This window comes from Bombus terrestris, chromosome 6 (genome assembly GCF_910591885.1).
Source record: "Bombus terrestris chromosome 6, iyBomTerr1.2, whole genome shotgun sequence".
NCBI lineage: Eukaryota > Metazoa > Arthropoda > Insecta > Hymenoptera > Apidae > Bombus > Bombus terrestris.
Window position 1 is genome coordinate 21,866,240 of NC_063274.1, and position 16,533 is coordinate 21,882,772.

The 16,533-nt window shown below is 31.7% G+C and overlaps 1 protein-coding gene across 6 annotated transcripts in view; it reads right to left on the minus strand.

Annotated features, from left to right (window-relative positions):
- Nucleotides 1-814: 814 nt before the first annotated feature.
- Nucleotides 815-16,533, minus strand: part of LOC100649040 (GRAM domain-containing protein 2A) — a 78,819-nt gene continuing 63,100 nt past the window's right edge. For all 6 annotated transcript variants that reach the window (XM_012318508.3, XM_012318507.3, XM_003402271.4 and 3 more), the window contains 5 exons: nt 15,555-15,728; nt 8,205-8,358; nt 6,718-7,238; nt 5,755-6,025; nt 815-5,311 (listed from right to left, as the gene is read on the minus strand). In XM_012318508.3, coding sequence (XP_012173898.1) covers nt 5,198-5,311; nt 5,755-6,025; nt 6,718-7,238; nt 8,205-8,358; nt 15,555-15,728 — 1,234 coding nt within the window. In that variant the 3' untranslated portion in view covers nt 815-5,197. The remainder of the gene's footprint in view (nt 5,312-5,754; nt 6,026-6,717; nt 7,239-8,204; nt 8,359-15,554; nt 15,729-16,533) is intronic.

Genomic DNA, 16,533 nt, shown 5'->3' on the forward strand with positions numbered 1-16,533 from the left:
ACCAGCTTCCGATTTTTCAGCCACCAATTTTACAAGATATCATCAAGCGATTCTTTTCATTTTAGTCGACAGGTATGACATTAATTTTGTTAAATCCTTTTTTCTGTAGAACAATCATGTACCGCTAGAGTACGTTTATTAAAGATAAACATCTTTATATTTTCTTGATAAAATAAAAAAAACAAACACTATATAATATAAATCTCAATAAAAAAAGTAACTTATTTTCCAAATGCATCATTCGTCAAATAATGTTATTTAAAATAACATAGAGAAAGTAAATAATAACTAAAATAAAAATTTGATTTGAATAAAAATTTATACCAATGATGTCTAATTCTTTTTTGTGTATAGTGATATATACAAAATGTAATCCTATGATTATTATCATCTATAAAAAACAAAATGATAAAACTTTTTTTCTATTGGAAAAAAACTCATTTCATATTAATTTCTGTGTAAGTCCTTGTGTTTTCAAAATAGCTGTGCAATTTTTACTTTTTAAAATACTATGGTAGACATTAATCCACTCCAGATGAGATAAACATCTAACACTCACAGCTTGATTTAATCCAAACATTATTAATAGAGTTTCCAATAACAAACATTGAAAATAAAAAAAAAAATGTGTGTACTTAATTCTCGTTTTTATGAATGTCAATAGAAAGGAAATATTAAAGGAATATTATCTTATCGTCTTGACATACATCGCTAATTAGCTCATAATGTAAATGTAGAGGGATATTGCGGTTTTCCACACGATTGATATCGTTACACGTAGACGAAGGGGCTGAAAGAAGGAAGAAAATGCATGTTTCAATTTTCCATAAATTTATTTGCGCTCCGTTTTATCGGACTACACAAATTATGTTGTAAATTATTGGTCTGTCTGTAATTTTCCAATTGTACGGTCTTTTATTTATCTTCTTTTCTTTCGTTCCTAAAACCTTTATTTTTCTTTTTTATATCGTCGCGCGCTAAATATTTTTCACTAGGAACCGGCACGCGTTTTTAAATGCATTCTAAACACATCTATGTCAGGTTTGACAAATTTCCTTTTTTCTTATTTACGCAGAGGATACAATTTGTTAACGAAAGCTATACATTTTCAAAATCTGATTGACAATTGAGCAGAGACACATTGAGGTTATTTGAATTGTATATTCGATGAATATATTTGTTCTTTAGTTCTTGGAGATCTTGATCAAATGTACATTGATTTGCATATGTAGATTCCACACAGAACAAACATGATAAATCCACTTTTGACATAGTTGGAAAGAAGAAAACAATTAGATCTAAAGATACAAGTATTTTAAAAGTAGGTGGCATACCTACATAAGCGTACATTTAGTCTCGAAATCAAATACAAAGAGAAATCTAAAAGCGTATTTTTGATAAGCGTAATTTTATTTATGGAGATGTAATTTATCACGTTTTTTCTTTAAGATTTTTAGATATTTTGCGGGACATTCATAAAATAGTAAATAGACTAAACATAATTGAAAATAAAATTATTTTATAAGGTAGTGCTGCCCAAACTTTATTCATATATAAAACTGATTTCCCTCGTTTTTAATAACAATAATTTAGAATTTACAAGAAAGATGCTGGTTTTTTACTAAAAATATGAATAATTACAAATGAACTAGTTAATATCAAAAAAATATAAATCATGAAATTTAGAAAATATGTAAGAATAAATGGAAAATAATATAAATTAGAAAACCAGAAAAGCTGTTATATTATTCTAGTTAAATACTATTGGGAAACAAAGTTACTTCCCCTATTGATATTACTGTTGTAAAACATTGTGCCTTTGAATGTAAAGATATAATTACTTACAGGGCGACAAAGTGAGACATTAGCATGAATGTAAAATAGTACAGTATTTACAGCGCAAGTTAATAACTTAAATATTATAATAATATCATAATTATGTTAACTACGTTACAAATGCTTAACAGCAAGTTTACTAAAAATTGGAAATACATAAAATTTTACCTGGAATTTACAATGAACTATGAGATTAAATAATATCTTGTAACAATTAAACGAATCTAAGAGCTTTTCTAACATTAACGTTATAAAAAGAACAAACAATGATAGTACAAATATTAACTGATAAAGTTCAATAATAATTCCAATCCTTTTAAATAAAAAAAATCAAATGAAAGTATTCTGTATTCTCTCAAATAAATAATTATTGTTTTATTTCAAAAATTAAAAATATACAGAAATACGAAACAGACAACTTTGACCTATTATGTTTGAAAGTATTCAATACTGATCAATTCTGTCAATTTGATCAAATTTAATAGCATCAGATTCTGAAAAGTACAGCAAATTCAATTGACGTCGTCACGACAGTTCGCACATATAGAACAAGTACAAATCAAGAGCTGTTATATACGGATACATATTCTAGGAATAATGAGTCGTACGTTGAGCATTGGTCTAACAATACACAGGATTAAGGCGAATGATATTCATACGAGAACGGAAAGAGAGAAACCATTCGTCCCTTTACAGACCTGTTTCCGTTTAAAATTTTACGTAACGAGATCCAAAGCTAGATCAAATGGATAATTATCGCCAACTAGTCATTCTAAAAAATATTTTCTCCATTCAATCGCTCTGTGAATTGTTCGACTACGTCATTTTTAGTGAATTTACAGTAACAGATAAGTTTTTACAAAACAATTTCTTGTTCTTTATACGAGAAGTACAATAGATCCGACATTTGGCATAAATTTTATTAAATAGTTTTCTATTTTTCCCCTAAATTTTGTTCGCTTTCAAATGGCGAGCGTCGTCCAATTTTCATTAATTTTTTATATCATATTAACATCGTCCAATTTCAAAACATTCAATCTATCAAAAAAAGATAAAATAGTATTCGATGTAAATCGCCTGACGAACGAATTCCAGCATTTTTTGCTTCATATACACGTATGCTCTTGTGTTTCATTTCCTATTTTAGAATGCAGCCGATATTTCTCCATTACGGCACACGCCAGGCACAAGTATATCTCCTCTCCCTTGAATAAGCAATACTTTAAAAAGGCATATACAATTCGCAACTGTAAATTCCAGCGAATTTAATCAACGTAAAGGTAAAGTACACAAAAAGATTCAAACTATAAATTCGTAATTAGAAACTCATAAAGACTAAATTAAAATAAATTAGATAGTCCACTAAATTGCCACCAGATAAATATATCCCCCATATTTTTATATCTTTTCACTTTCTCTTTCTTACAATTTAGAATATACGTTTCGCGAACGTAATGACAATAAAACGACGAACAATAGCAAAGGTATAATATATGTTCAAGTAATTAAAAATTAACGCCGTTTATCGGTAAATACAATCACAATGATTCAATCGTAATAAATGATAATCGTATCGAAAAACAACGGTTCAATTGAATTTCGCATCATCGTACGTGCATTTTTTTTAGTTTTTATAAATATCAGGTAAATAACGTAACAGCATTTCTTTTTAGATCCCGCGCGATCTCGCGCAATGACGACCGCGTTTACGACATTCTTTTTTTTTTGGTCCGATCGTAATAACCAGTCTCTCATTTACTTTAGTTTTACTTATTAATTTCATTTTTGTTTCGATGGGACGAACACGACGAATCTGTCAAACGCGGTCGTGTTTTAACAAAATTCGATCCTCGATCCTACTATCACAGTCAAATCTCCCGTTTCTCGTATCCCATATTTTAACCGCAATTATAACAACACTTTGTTCGATCGTTTCTTCGCATTATTTTACATACACATAGAAGAACATGTGCAACGATATTGAAATATGTTCATAAGTGAATAGAATATTTCGCGAGCACTTTCGCATACCAAGAATCGTCTCGAAGGAGTCAAGTAAAAAAAAATGCAAATGAAAAAGATAAGGAAAGACAGAGAAACGAAGAAAACTACTCTTTCGTTATCATCCCGAATAAACGACCGGAAAAATTTTTTTTTCGTAGGAACACCAGTGTGCGTGGGAAATGCAGTATCTCGTTTATTTTCTTTTTTTTCATTTTAACTGTTTTTGTCTAGAAGGCGCAGTATTCGATGTTCGATGACGAAATAGCGTGTATTCCGAACGATCAGAATACTGCAGCACAAGCTCGTCTGTTAAGAAACTTCTTTTTCATTCTTGGTATTTCTTGTAGCGATACAACACATTATTCTTGCTTTCGGTACGACAGAAATGCATAACCACTTTGTTAATTCTATAATGTAATTCTTTGCCGGTTGTATCGATTAAAAAGGTAGTGCCTCAACTATCTTAGATATACAATATCAACAAGTAATCGCGAAATATGCATTATTCTATGTATGTATGTATATGTATATATATGTGTATATATACATATATATATATATATATCATATATATATCATATATATATATATATATATATATATATATGATGTGTATGTATACACATATATATATACACATATATAGCTTCTTTATAATATTTATATTTATATATATATTCCATTTTTTTGTTCATTATACTCTTGTTGTATGTGGGGCATATATAAATACGTGACTAGTTTTCAAAAACGAAAATCCCTTCGCTCGCGTTGCGCATTCAAATATTTCTTTTTTTTTTTTTTTACTTCATATTCATCAATTCATTTCGCATCATCTTGTCATACATATAATTGTCTAGCACACACTCGTACATGTATATCGTATATACGACGCTTCTTATATTTTTTCTTTTTTACATTTACTTCGTTTGTTACAGCCTTTAAGCATCTTATTTAAATTCTGCAAGCGTGACTGAAAATTAAGAATCGAGTTACGCATGCTCTCCAATCTAAGTGTAGAAGGATCGTTACGATCGTTGCGATCCCTGCGTTCGAAAAATTTTCAGTGTATAATTTACTTTCTTTTTGTCTGTTTTGTTCTTTTACTTTAAATAACCTATTATCTTCGAAACCTGTTCAGGTAAGTCTAGATAGTCTAACGATAATAATTGCCTATTAAGGACCGTCGAAGCGACACCGTTAATTAATTGATCGAATCGAGATCGTTTTCGCACGCCGATAATAAATCGACGCCGATTACGAAGACAACCGAGTATTAATACGAGACGCTTCATACGCTAGCGATGCGACGGGGACTCATATTATTTGGTTGCATTAAATTATTTAGCTTCGTCGGGGGCTAACTCGGAGCGTCTTCCGGTTCCAACATGCCACCGGATACGCTCGGCTCGGTTTCTCCGTTTTGGCTCATCGACACGAACTGCTGCGACAACATCTGTAGACTCTGTCGTACCTAAAATAATGAATATTTATTATAGTTCTATTTTTTCATTAGATAATTACATGAATGGGTACTACAGGGGAAGAACAAGATAGGTCAAAGTTACAGGGAAGATAGATACATAGACAAATGGCCTTAGTAAATTTAATTTTAAAGCTAAATATGTGTTGTTTTCTACATTTCAGTTTTAAAAAAAAATTTCCCTTTAAAAATATTTTCGCCCATAATATTAATATCTTATCAAAATAATAGTGACAGACATTATAAAGTTAATGAAATTTCAAGCTATTTTACATAACAAGTATATACGTGAAATAAAATTTTCCTGTGGTAACTGTTCAAATACTTTCGAAAGCCACTGTAAATTCCAGTATTTTAGTTATATCCATAAAGATATATCGATAATCTGCTTATGGGATAACTTCATCCATTTTTCTACAGTGAAGTAATCATACCTTTACTATTTGATCAATGTTTGTATTAAGGTAATGCAAAAGTCGATCCTGAGTGAAACGTTCCGGCGAAACAAACGGATGGTTGAGATACGCCGTATGTAACCTGTCGATGCGAATCATCATCAAAGCCGCCGACATGTATAGAGCTGCTAGGACTACTATCAGTATGGTAATCACTGTGCTAGTCTTCAATCTACCCGTGAACAAGGATAAAACAGCGTTGGAGTTGTTGGACGTTGCTGGAAGTATCGGCACCGGTGATGGTTCCACCCTAAATAGATATAAAAATTAATTAGCAGGTAATTATTAAAAGACTTATGAGAATAATTAAACAGTTTTTGATAGCTGCATCTTGATTGATAATTGTTTATAAGATAGAATATATTTAACATGATTCAGCTAGCAGTTTACTTAGAAAGATTTATGAAATTTAACAATAAAAAATAAAAGATAAACGTAATAAAAACTATACGGTCATGGTTATATTGGTAAAATTTGAAACCAGGCTATAAATGTAAGTTCCAAGTGATTCATATATACAATATATGTGTACTCAGTCAAAAATTAGTATGTAACTTATACATATAAATGGTGTTTTTTTTTTTTCAGACATATAAATAATTCTAAAGATGAGCCGACTAAACATTGTAGTTTATCAATATTATGGATTGATTAATGATTGTTGAAATACTTTGCGTTTGCATTTACGTTTGCAATAAATACCTTGTGAATGCTGTATACATTTTCAGATTCGTTTCAAGCTTTAACAATATAAACATGATCGTATAAACATATCTTACCACGATGTTGACGCTACTTCAAAATATTTCGTATTACACACATAATTATTCATAAAAAAGTTTCTACAAGGATTCGCATACTTTCATGAGCTATTATATAAACGGCATTCTAACTGACCGCAGACAAGAAGATGACAAGAATATTTCTAGAACATTTATTTACTTTGCAGGTGGTGGCAAACTAGGCCTGACAATTTTCAATGGGACAGCATCAGTGTCGGTGCAGATGGTCGGCGGTCTGGAATTCAGATCTGTCCCGCTTTCAGACATGCTGGAATCATCTTCCTCTGGATTCACCTCGGAATCATCGACAACCAACGCGTTTGGGGTGAGGAGCTTCTGCTCTGTGGTCAACGGTAGAATCGTTGGCGACGGTTGTGGCTCCAGCGCAGCGTCCCAAACCTGTTTCATCAACTTGAAGGTCGAGTCTCTGGATAGAAGAGAACAGAAGACGTGTCTCTCCTCTTCGGTGGCGATTGCCACAGCGTTTGGAATGATTCGTGCTGTCTTCTCTTTACTGATCTTCAACACGGAAACTGTAGGTATCAAAAGCTTCGTTACATAGCCGAACACGTTACTGTAGAACGCGAAATAATTTGGTGTAATGTACAGGTGTCCTTGCAACAAGATATCGCCTACCAGCGCGCAACTGTAGTAGTTTAATACCCGTTCGTCCGCAGCAACCTGAATCGAATAGTAGATTGAGATTAGGTTTTCTATACATACTCTACCCAACGAGAAGAGTTAGGAAAGGTAAACAAAACGTGATTATGGCGATACTCGAATGTCACTAGTTGGCACCAAATAACTGCAATCTCAGCATTTACGTTTTGTTTATCCTCATTGATTGGTCTTGTTGGAGTATAGTTGCCGATAGATGTAGATCGATCGACAGGCGTGGAATTTCGAAATGGATTACCGATCTGGGTCAAGTTTTATATTGAGAGTAAGGCATGAAAATGGCTACGTGCCGTGCTCTACGTCTTATAACTACAAAACCTTCCAAGAATTTCCAGCTTTTATATCAAATAATATAATAGTATATTTTATACAATAAATAACGAATATGTTACGTCCGGAATTGTATCGAGAAACAATTTATCAAGTTTTCTTGAAAGAAGACCAGAATATGTCGGTTGCAAAAGAAACTAGGTAAAAATGTGATTCTCATCGCCAATTATGAGCTTTGACCCAAATAGTTAATCCCAACCTCGCGTATTCTTCTCACGAGATTATCTCATTATGATTTATATAAAATAAATCTATTATTATTCGTTATCAATATGAAGCTTATGAAATAGAAATCATTTTATAATGACAATTCAAAGCATCAAACATGAAAAACAGGTGGGATTTATCGCTATATTTATCATTAATTCGATAATTAACGTGAAAATTTTTATTTCTTTTATATACTTAAAGAAAATTAAAGTATACATTTATTATCGATAAAGCGATAAGATTTTAGTTGCGATCCAGGGAGATTATGCTTGTCGATTTATAGTAAACAACAAACCAAAGTAAACAACATCCATGTAAGATCGATAGATAGAAGATAATATCGTAAAGTTGTAACGATGTTCCAGTTCAAGAAAGTAGCGTCGTGTACGTGTGACATCAATGAGAACGAGCGAAACTCTTATGAATTACCTGAGAGAAATGCCTGTGGAATTTCTTCTGTCTCGCGCTGCTGGTAGTCGTTGGCGACGATGTGGACGAAGATCTACTAACCTTCCCTGGAGTCTGCACAACACCACCAGCTGCCATTGATGGTGTACTTCTACTGAGCGGTTTGGAAAGATGACTGAAAAAAAAAGAGATAGAAATTTCTTAATTACAGAATAAATTAATTAATCTAACAAATCAATGTGGACACAATAAAGTAAATGTTGGTAAATAAGAATAAACAGATCGTAATTCTTTTTTGAAAGATATGAATAATCAGTTATCTTTGGTCCTAATAAAAAATTGAACTTTCCACATCTTCAAACATGGCCGATAAAATATTCAACCAGAAAGATCTTCTAGATAGCGAAAAGTACAGTTTTGATGTAGTTTGATAAACAGATTAGTAATTTATGGACGATATATTTGATTATAAACACGTCAAATGATAAATACATCTAAAATTTGATACCGAAACGTTAGAGTAGTATTTTATCTACTCATAATTAAATTGAAGATTTTTATGTGTAATTTTATATTTTTCCATAGAGAACTAAAGGAATAATATCTAAGTGGGAACTTGGTACTTAAACGTACACTCTACTTCAGCGGCGTTATCTACATAGTGTCGTACTCTACTTTAGATATTTTATATATTTTTGTATATTGTATGCAGTCTGTGCATTTTTGCAGCTTTAAACATGACGTAAGAGCTTAAAAATCTACAGTCTGTTTTTATGATCTTTTTGCGTGCAACACAAAGATCAATGATGTAAAAACATGTGTTTAATTATTGTTAATATATTATACTGATTATTACGCATTTAAGTTCTAAACACTACCGTGGAGCACTACAACTATAATTATAATTTAGCTTTCGAGCAACAATTATCTGTGTTTAAGTAATCTAAGTAATTAAGTTAACAGTCTCATAATATATAAATTCAAATTTGATAATTTTCATTGTTATTAAAAAGTTAAAAAAATTATGATTTTTCACGAAAGTTTATAGGTAAACTCCAATGCGTTCTAATCTTTTTCTTTTACAAAGGAATGGAAACTTCTGGTATCTTTTGTCGACTAGTTTCTTTGTTTTTTAAATAAAAATATATTGCATCGTAGAAAATGTAAATTTTTAAACGTCACGTTATTCGATATTGACGCGATATGAAATATTAAAAGACTTATTTACGTACATAAATATATATATAAAGACTTCTGTAAATGACTGAATGTGAATTCATGAATTTAAATGTACAAATCTGATGTAATTCACAGAGAAAAACTGAAACTACAGAGAATTATAAAAATTAATAAAGAATTTCCAAAGTAGAAACATTTCGTTGTAATAGAATCCTATTTTTTTAATATTTAGAGTATCTCTATTTTGTTCCATGAGTTTCCATGCCTATAATTCTAGACCACCCTATTACGTATTATATACAACATGTCATAACAACATGCCAAAACTCAAATAGAATTAATGGAAATGAAAAATAAATCACGCTCGAATCCACAAACTGAAACCTCTCATCTCGAGAATTAAAGAAACAAACTTTCTCAATGACGTCGATTCCTATGCAATTCGTCATCGATAGCGTCACCATGATCGATCGTTCTTATTTTAAATCATTATAATACCGCAGATGTTACAACAGATCCATATTTGTACAAGCTTAACTAGAAAAGTGGAATTCGAATAGAGATTTGTCTCGCCTTCCACAAATTGCAGGTATTTTGCTCTGGATATTTTGTGCATTTTCGCATATTATGTTCATTTTCTACATTTTTATACACAGCGTCCTCCTAATTGTAGCACAGTTAACAAGAGAATGACTCGTACGTGAAAAAAGAAATTTTAAACACAGACTAACATTCTTTCACACGACGCTTCATTCTTAAGAAAATTAAATTAGTATAAGTAAATGATTAGCAAGAAATTATTCTACATACCGGAATAAGTAAAAAAGCTGGGTTTTCGAGAAAATAAGGTTTGGAACTGTTCTTTAAAGTATTAGCACACTATACGTCTATTCGACCAATTTCCGAATTTTTCTACAAAATGAAACGTCATACGAAAAAGCCTTATTCTGCATTTTCGACTTATTGTTATTATTATGTCAATTACTCACTCCTGCCCCGTCTGAAATTAGCCAAGTTCCGGTTAACAAATTTCTCAATTCGATTTCCACGAATACGAGGCATCGATCAATTTTGTTCTATTCATACTATTACACTAATAGCAATACGTTTAACACTGCTTTGTCTAACACTGTTTGAGTCTTGCAGAAAAGAGCCGTGTCCAGAGGGAAAAGAGTTCCCTTCTTTTGCTCGAAGCGTAACAGTGTGAATAAGAATAATCCAGGCTGTGAAAGCCTCAAGACTCTCAAATTTTGTTCTACATTTCCGAGCTCTTTTTTCACGTAGAATCGCCCCTTGCCAATTGTACTATGATTTCTGAGGCACGTTGAACCTAAGTTCTCCATAGATGCGTGAACATCCACAACCGATTTGATTATTATATGTGATTATTATATAGTCGCACCTTCTTTTCCGAATCTTCGGGCTCCAAATATCATTGCTCCAGACGTCACATTCAAATATATTAGACTTGGAATTCGATCGAAAAACCATGGTGACAGATCTGACAGATAAACTGTATCTTAGAAAAAGAAAAATCCAAGACTCTGCAAATCTGTTAGCAACCGAAACGATCTTTCTCTTTGAAAGCGTTCCGGTTTATGCGATACACCATACGATTGACAATTCGATGAAACGAACTGTTAGCCACCTTCTACGGAACTGGCATTAATTCGTCAGCGCAACCGCTCCAAGGAATTATTTCGATCGTTAATTGCGTCCCGCTACCAGTTGGCTTAATGTAAATTAAGGTCGAGCGACGATCGAAGACGATCGGGGATGCGATACTGGTAATTGAATTCGCTAGAGAATATTTTATGTCTTTCTAGCCGTTGCTATCCGGGGACGTTCATATCCGGCGATCGGTATTCCGTGTGAATAAGATTCCTTCATTTATTCTAATGCGATGACAAGGAAAAAAATATTTTTGAAAGGAGAACGTGAAGCAAGAGATCTTTTACAAACAGAGCTTATAACGACTCGAGGAAAGAACCGACGACACTACGACGACTGTGGATTTTTAAAATACCACTAGAACCACATGCAAACATTTTCAAACATTTGATTACACTTCTGTTTCTTCGCCGCTTATTTTATATTTCTCTTCTACTTGTTTTTCGTATGTTGTTCAATCTTCGTTTGTTTCTTCTTGGCTTCTCATTAGTTTCTTCTTTGTTCGCGTCATGGTGAACACAGAAAACAGCGTAAGAATTTGATCAACGATCACGGTCGCTGTGTATCGATCGTTTAGCAAACGTGTCGCGTATCGTACGGTATTAGACTTGCGAATGCAGGATATATCGTGGTGTTATCGAGCAGAAGCTTGATATTGATAATACGTGACGAAATATCTCTGGTTTTCTTCTTCGTACATGACTGTAGACTAAGAAAATTTCACCGAGTTAAAGTTCATTTTTTAACGATAAACCACCGGATGTTTCTGAGGGATACTTTAACGTAAATACAATTTTTTTTATCCTATCAATGACACGAAATGATATATAATAGTAGCGATAGGAATAGACAGACGTCTCTTAAAATATTTCTAAACGTGAAAATAACTCGTTGCTTATTAATAACTTGGTGATCATCCGATGATACGTAACGAATACTCCTCGCTGTTCGTCTTCGTTACCAACAAAATATAAGATATAGAATAATGGGATAAACAGATTGAAATTCAGCTAATATGACGGTGAACTTGTAGCTAATAAACGGTAAACTATCGATTTCTACGTAAATTCATATTTTAATGAACATAACTAAATCTGCTACAGTACTTCAATTTTTATCTTTGAAACACATTACTGTTTTAACGAATAATTACGTATATTAATGACGATTTTTTCAATTGTTTTCTTGTAAAAAATACGATTGCATTGGAATTTTATTTTTGTACTCTTTTGTTTTGCTTTGTTTAAATTTCCCATAACGATATCAACATTCATATCTTAATGAACATTAAAACCTTGTGTCTTTCGTTATATAAATATTCGTATATATATTGTTCGATAACCATTGTTCAAATTCTTCGTGATTTTATTATTATAAAATGTATGAGTAGCAAGGTATAAGATATATGATATGAAATAGTAAAATAAACATTAATATTTAAATATTACGTACGATGATAATTAATGTTGGATCTTGACTATTTCATTGTACATATAATTATTTTTATTTATTCGTCATGCAATAAGATCTTGTAAGATCTACAAGTACGTAAACAAGTGACGAGATAGAATATCATCGCTATAACAAACTTCAATGTACAGAGAATCTAAAAACAGAAAAGTAAATAAGTTACGTATAATGTTCTCTCCTTTTTGCCTTTTTTGAATATTTTACTTTGACCTTCTTTTATATCGAACAATTTTACACTTAAATGCGCAGAAATGTCATTCATTTATTTTTAACAAAGGAATTTGCAAATTTAATATTGTTTGCCTTTTCATTGTATTAATTTTGTATTATTATATCCATTTCAAATCAAGGGATAAATTAAATTTGCGAAAATGAAAGCTAAGAAATAACACATTTATTTCTTTTTGTAGCAAGAAATATTTGTACTTATAAATTTTAATACAAACTATGTGAGTCTATATATGAAATACTATAATTATCGAAGATTCTTAGTAAATATTTTTAGTTCATTAACAAATGCAACTGGTTGAATTCTAAGAGGATATTTAATCGATATCAGATTTTCTAATAAAAAGAATTACATATCTTAATTGTATAAGTATGTATTCCACTAACGCTTATATTACGTTAAGAATTTCCGAGATAAGCAACGTAGTAAGTTGATAGAAATATAATCTACATATTCCCTTTTTACAAATAATATCAGTTCTATGAAGTTTTAGGAGCCACTTAGTGGCTTATGAAGATATTTGCTCCATTAATATTTACCATTTTAACACATCTTGTATTAATATTTATTTTAATATACTTCTCATTTATATGTAATATCAATATTAATTTTCAATATTAATTTTGTATTGTCTTTCATCATAATCATATCTCTATAAAGCATTATTTCCTATAATATATTGTTGTATATGTATAGATATGTGTACATATAATCTTACATATATATTGTTCATATGCCATTTCGAATTATAGATGAAAAATGACTATTATAAAAGCGCAAAAAGGTACTAAAAAGTACCATGAAGAATTGCGCTTAAAGGCAAACGTTATAACAGTTCTATCAAACTATAAATTTTTTTCTTGCGAAAACGTAGAACGATTATAGCACCGATTTCTTTCGAAATTGTTATCAAGCAGGTGTGACAGAAATAACGTATTGCTTTTGACACTTCGTTCTTATGTGAACAGGTGTCTCGATATCTCGTGATACGTTATCTAGAGGAACTAACAATTCCTGGAAATCTACGTTAAGCCTAGACGGTCACGATAACAATTAGTTTCTCTTCATAGATAACTCTTTTTAGCGTTCTACTTCCGGAGTTGTACGAAACGTAGTAAAAATTGATTGTATTCAATGCATAACTGACAAAAGTATCAGAACTATCGTTGTTACTTATCTTAACGTGATTCATTTATGGTTATATTTATATATAAAAGTATTTTACGTGCAATCATGTACAAATGTATGTAAAATACTTTTATACTTTTAATCGAAAAAATTTATTTGTTTCATTCTGACGAAATATATATATTATTTTGTAATTTAATTATTACATTTAATTGTTTTTGGGCAGCTAATTCACTATAAAAATAAAAGATTTTATCACTTATAAAATAGTTTCGATTATCCAGAATTGACAAAAAATATATGTATACCGTGTATCGTTTCCAATATTTGATTTGATCGATTACGAATTAGATAATTCAGTATACGTAAAAACTTAATGCCGTTTTAAGATTATATACCGTAAAGATTATCGCACTTTATATACGACAATAAATGTTATTCATAATGCGATCATATCGCATTAAATAAACATAAAGCACTAATTCATCGTCGATAAATTTTGATACGCATTTGCGGAAGTAGAATTAACTGTGTTTGACGACTTTCAGAAACGTTTCCAATAAACTAACTACACTTGGCCACGTTATGCAATAGCATATTACAAACCACGGTCCACAATTGGTCAGCTGGTATAATTGTCTTAACCCCATTCGTCAAGGCCAACCATTTGCCTTCGCATAAATGTGGGTTAAAAAGATTGAATGGAACACGTAGGAAGAAGAGCGTATAAACTAACTAAGAATTATAGATTCGGGTTATAAATTTTTATTTTTTCTTTATTTGATAATAACAAATCACTTGGATCGTTGGTGTATGTTTTCTGGAAATTTACAAGTGCATGGAATATTTAAGCTTAAGATAAAGGGTTAACAAATTTTATGATTGGAAGATCAAAGGTCAAAGAAAGGAAGGAGTTTAACGCCTTTTTCGAAAAAGCATCCTACCAAGTCAAGAATTAATTGAATGGAAACACTCAATTGGCTCAATAGGTTATTCGATGAATGAAGAATCTAGGGTCGAATCCCCATCAATTTTAATCTCAACTAAAATATTCAGGTCGTTGATTTATTTCTCCTCCATTCACGCTCTCGCACAATCGAAAGAAAACCAAGAAAAGGCAATAATGAAAAAAATAATAATGCATAAATATTCTTACAGGTATCTAATTTACGTGCAACGTAAGTCGCGTGTGACTATCTCCGTGAGATATTTCTTTTTATCACGAATGATTAGCTGAACTTTCAAGATAACAAAATTGGCCTCTTTACGCGTCATTTTCATTATAGGTTTTCAACCGTTTGATTTTTCAAACTTTATATCTGATTATTCCATGCAAAAGTCAAGAATAAATTTTAACACTTTCACGGCGGGACATTGGGTTATTTTTTTCGTTATTGGCGAGTACGCAATTTTTTCCGCATAAAAGTTTCTTATCCTCCCTGCGGCATTCTGTTATGTTTCCTTTTAAATTTACATTTTTTTTTAATATTTTGACATATCTTCCTTCTCCACAACCTTAACAACCCGCAAACACCTGTTTTATTTTGCAATAATTTTTGCGTGGTTTGGACACTATCATGATCTCTGACGGTCAAAGTCATAGCCGTTGTGAAGCTTAGCTACCTACACAACCTTGTTCTGCCCTGTTACATGTGATGTGGATAGGAAAAACTGATTGAAGATCGAGGACTTACCTGTCGTTACATCTCAAGGCCGCGTGGCTCGGGCTCCTTGGTGGCTGCGAATTATTGGCAGCGGCTACTGTAAGCTGAGAACCGCTAATCGACTGCTGGCCCGCTTGTTGCGCACCAGGAGCTACTTGAAGAGGCGTGCTGGGCGCAGACCGTGCTCCTATGGACCCCGCAGACCTGGAAAAATACAGATAAACCAATCAATGCTTCGTTCAGTCGAGAATTTTTACAAGTTGTTCCATTCAGCCACTGCGAAAAAGATCAATAGTCAATTGGCAGGGTAGTAATTACTTAATTATTTATTAATATTTCTTTTTTCTTCATATATCCTTTCTTGACCTGACATATTTTTCACTAATTTCCTAAGAATTAATTTTTTTAAATTATAATAAAGATCTTATTATATAACGATTAATTTATTAATTCGACGATTAAACTGATTTCTTTAAATTCAAAATATTTTCTTCCAAATAAAAAATCTAACAATACTACTATTTAATACTGTAATTACCTTTTGAGACAAATTTTATTAAAACTTGCAAGCTACGTTTGAGATACAACATTTAATTGCTTTCAAAAATATATACTTAAGTTTCTAAGTGTAATGATTAAAGACGACTACAGACGAGAGACTGACGTTCATCGTCAATTGCATGTACTTTATTGTATTTCGCCTGCCACTGAACCTCAGAGTGCAAAGAGTTGAAAGTTCATCGATCATTGACAACCTTCTGCAGTGATTTCATAACATATTAATCTAACATTAACGCCAGCACAGATAACGTTTTTCCTCAATAATGTTATTTTGACCTCCAAACAATGAACGTATAGTAAGTTTTTCTTTTCCCCATTAATCGATTTTATATTTATGCCAAAGGTTGAAAAGTTGAAAGCAGCGTCCTAGTCTTTCAACTGTACCCATAAAAATATGAGTTTACGTAAATGTTTACAATCCAATGACGATAAAAATAAATTTTTTTGA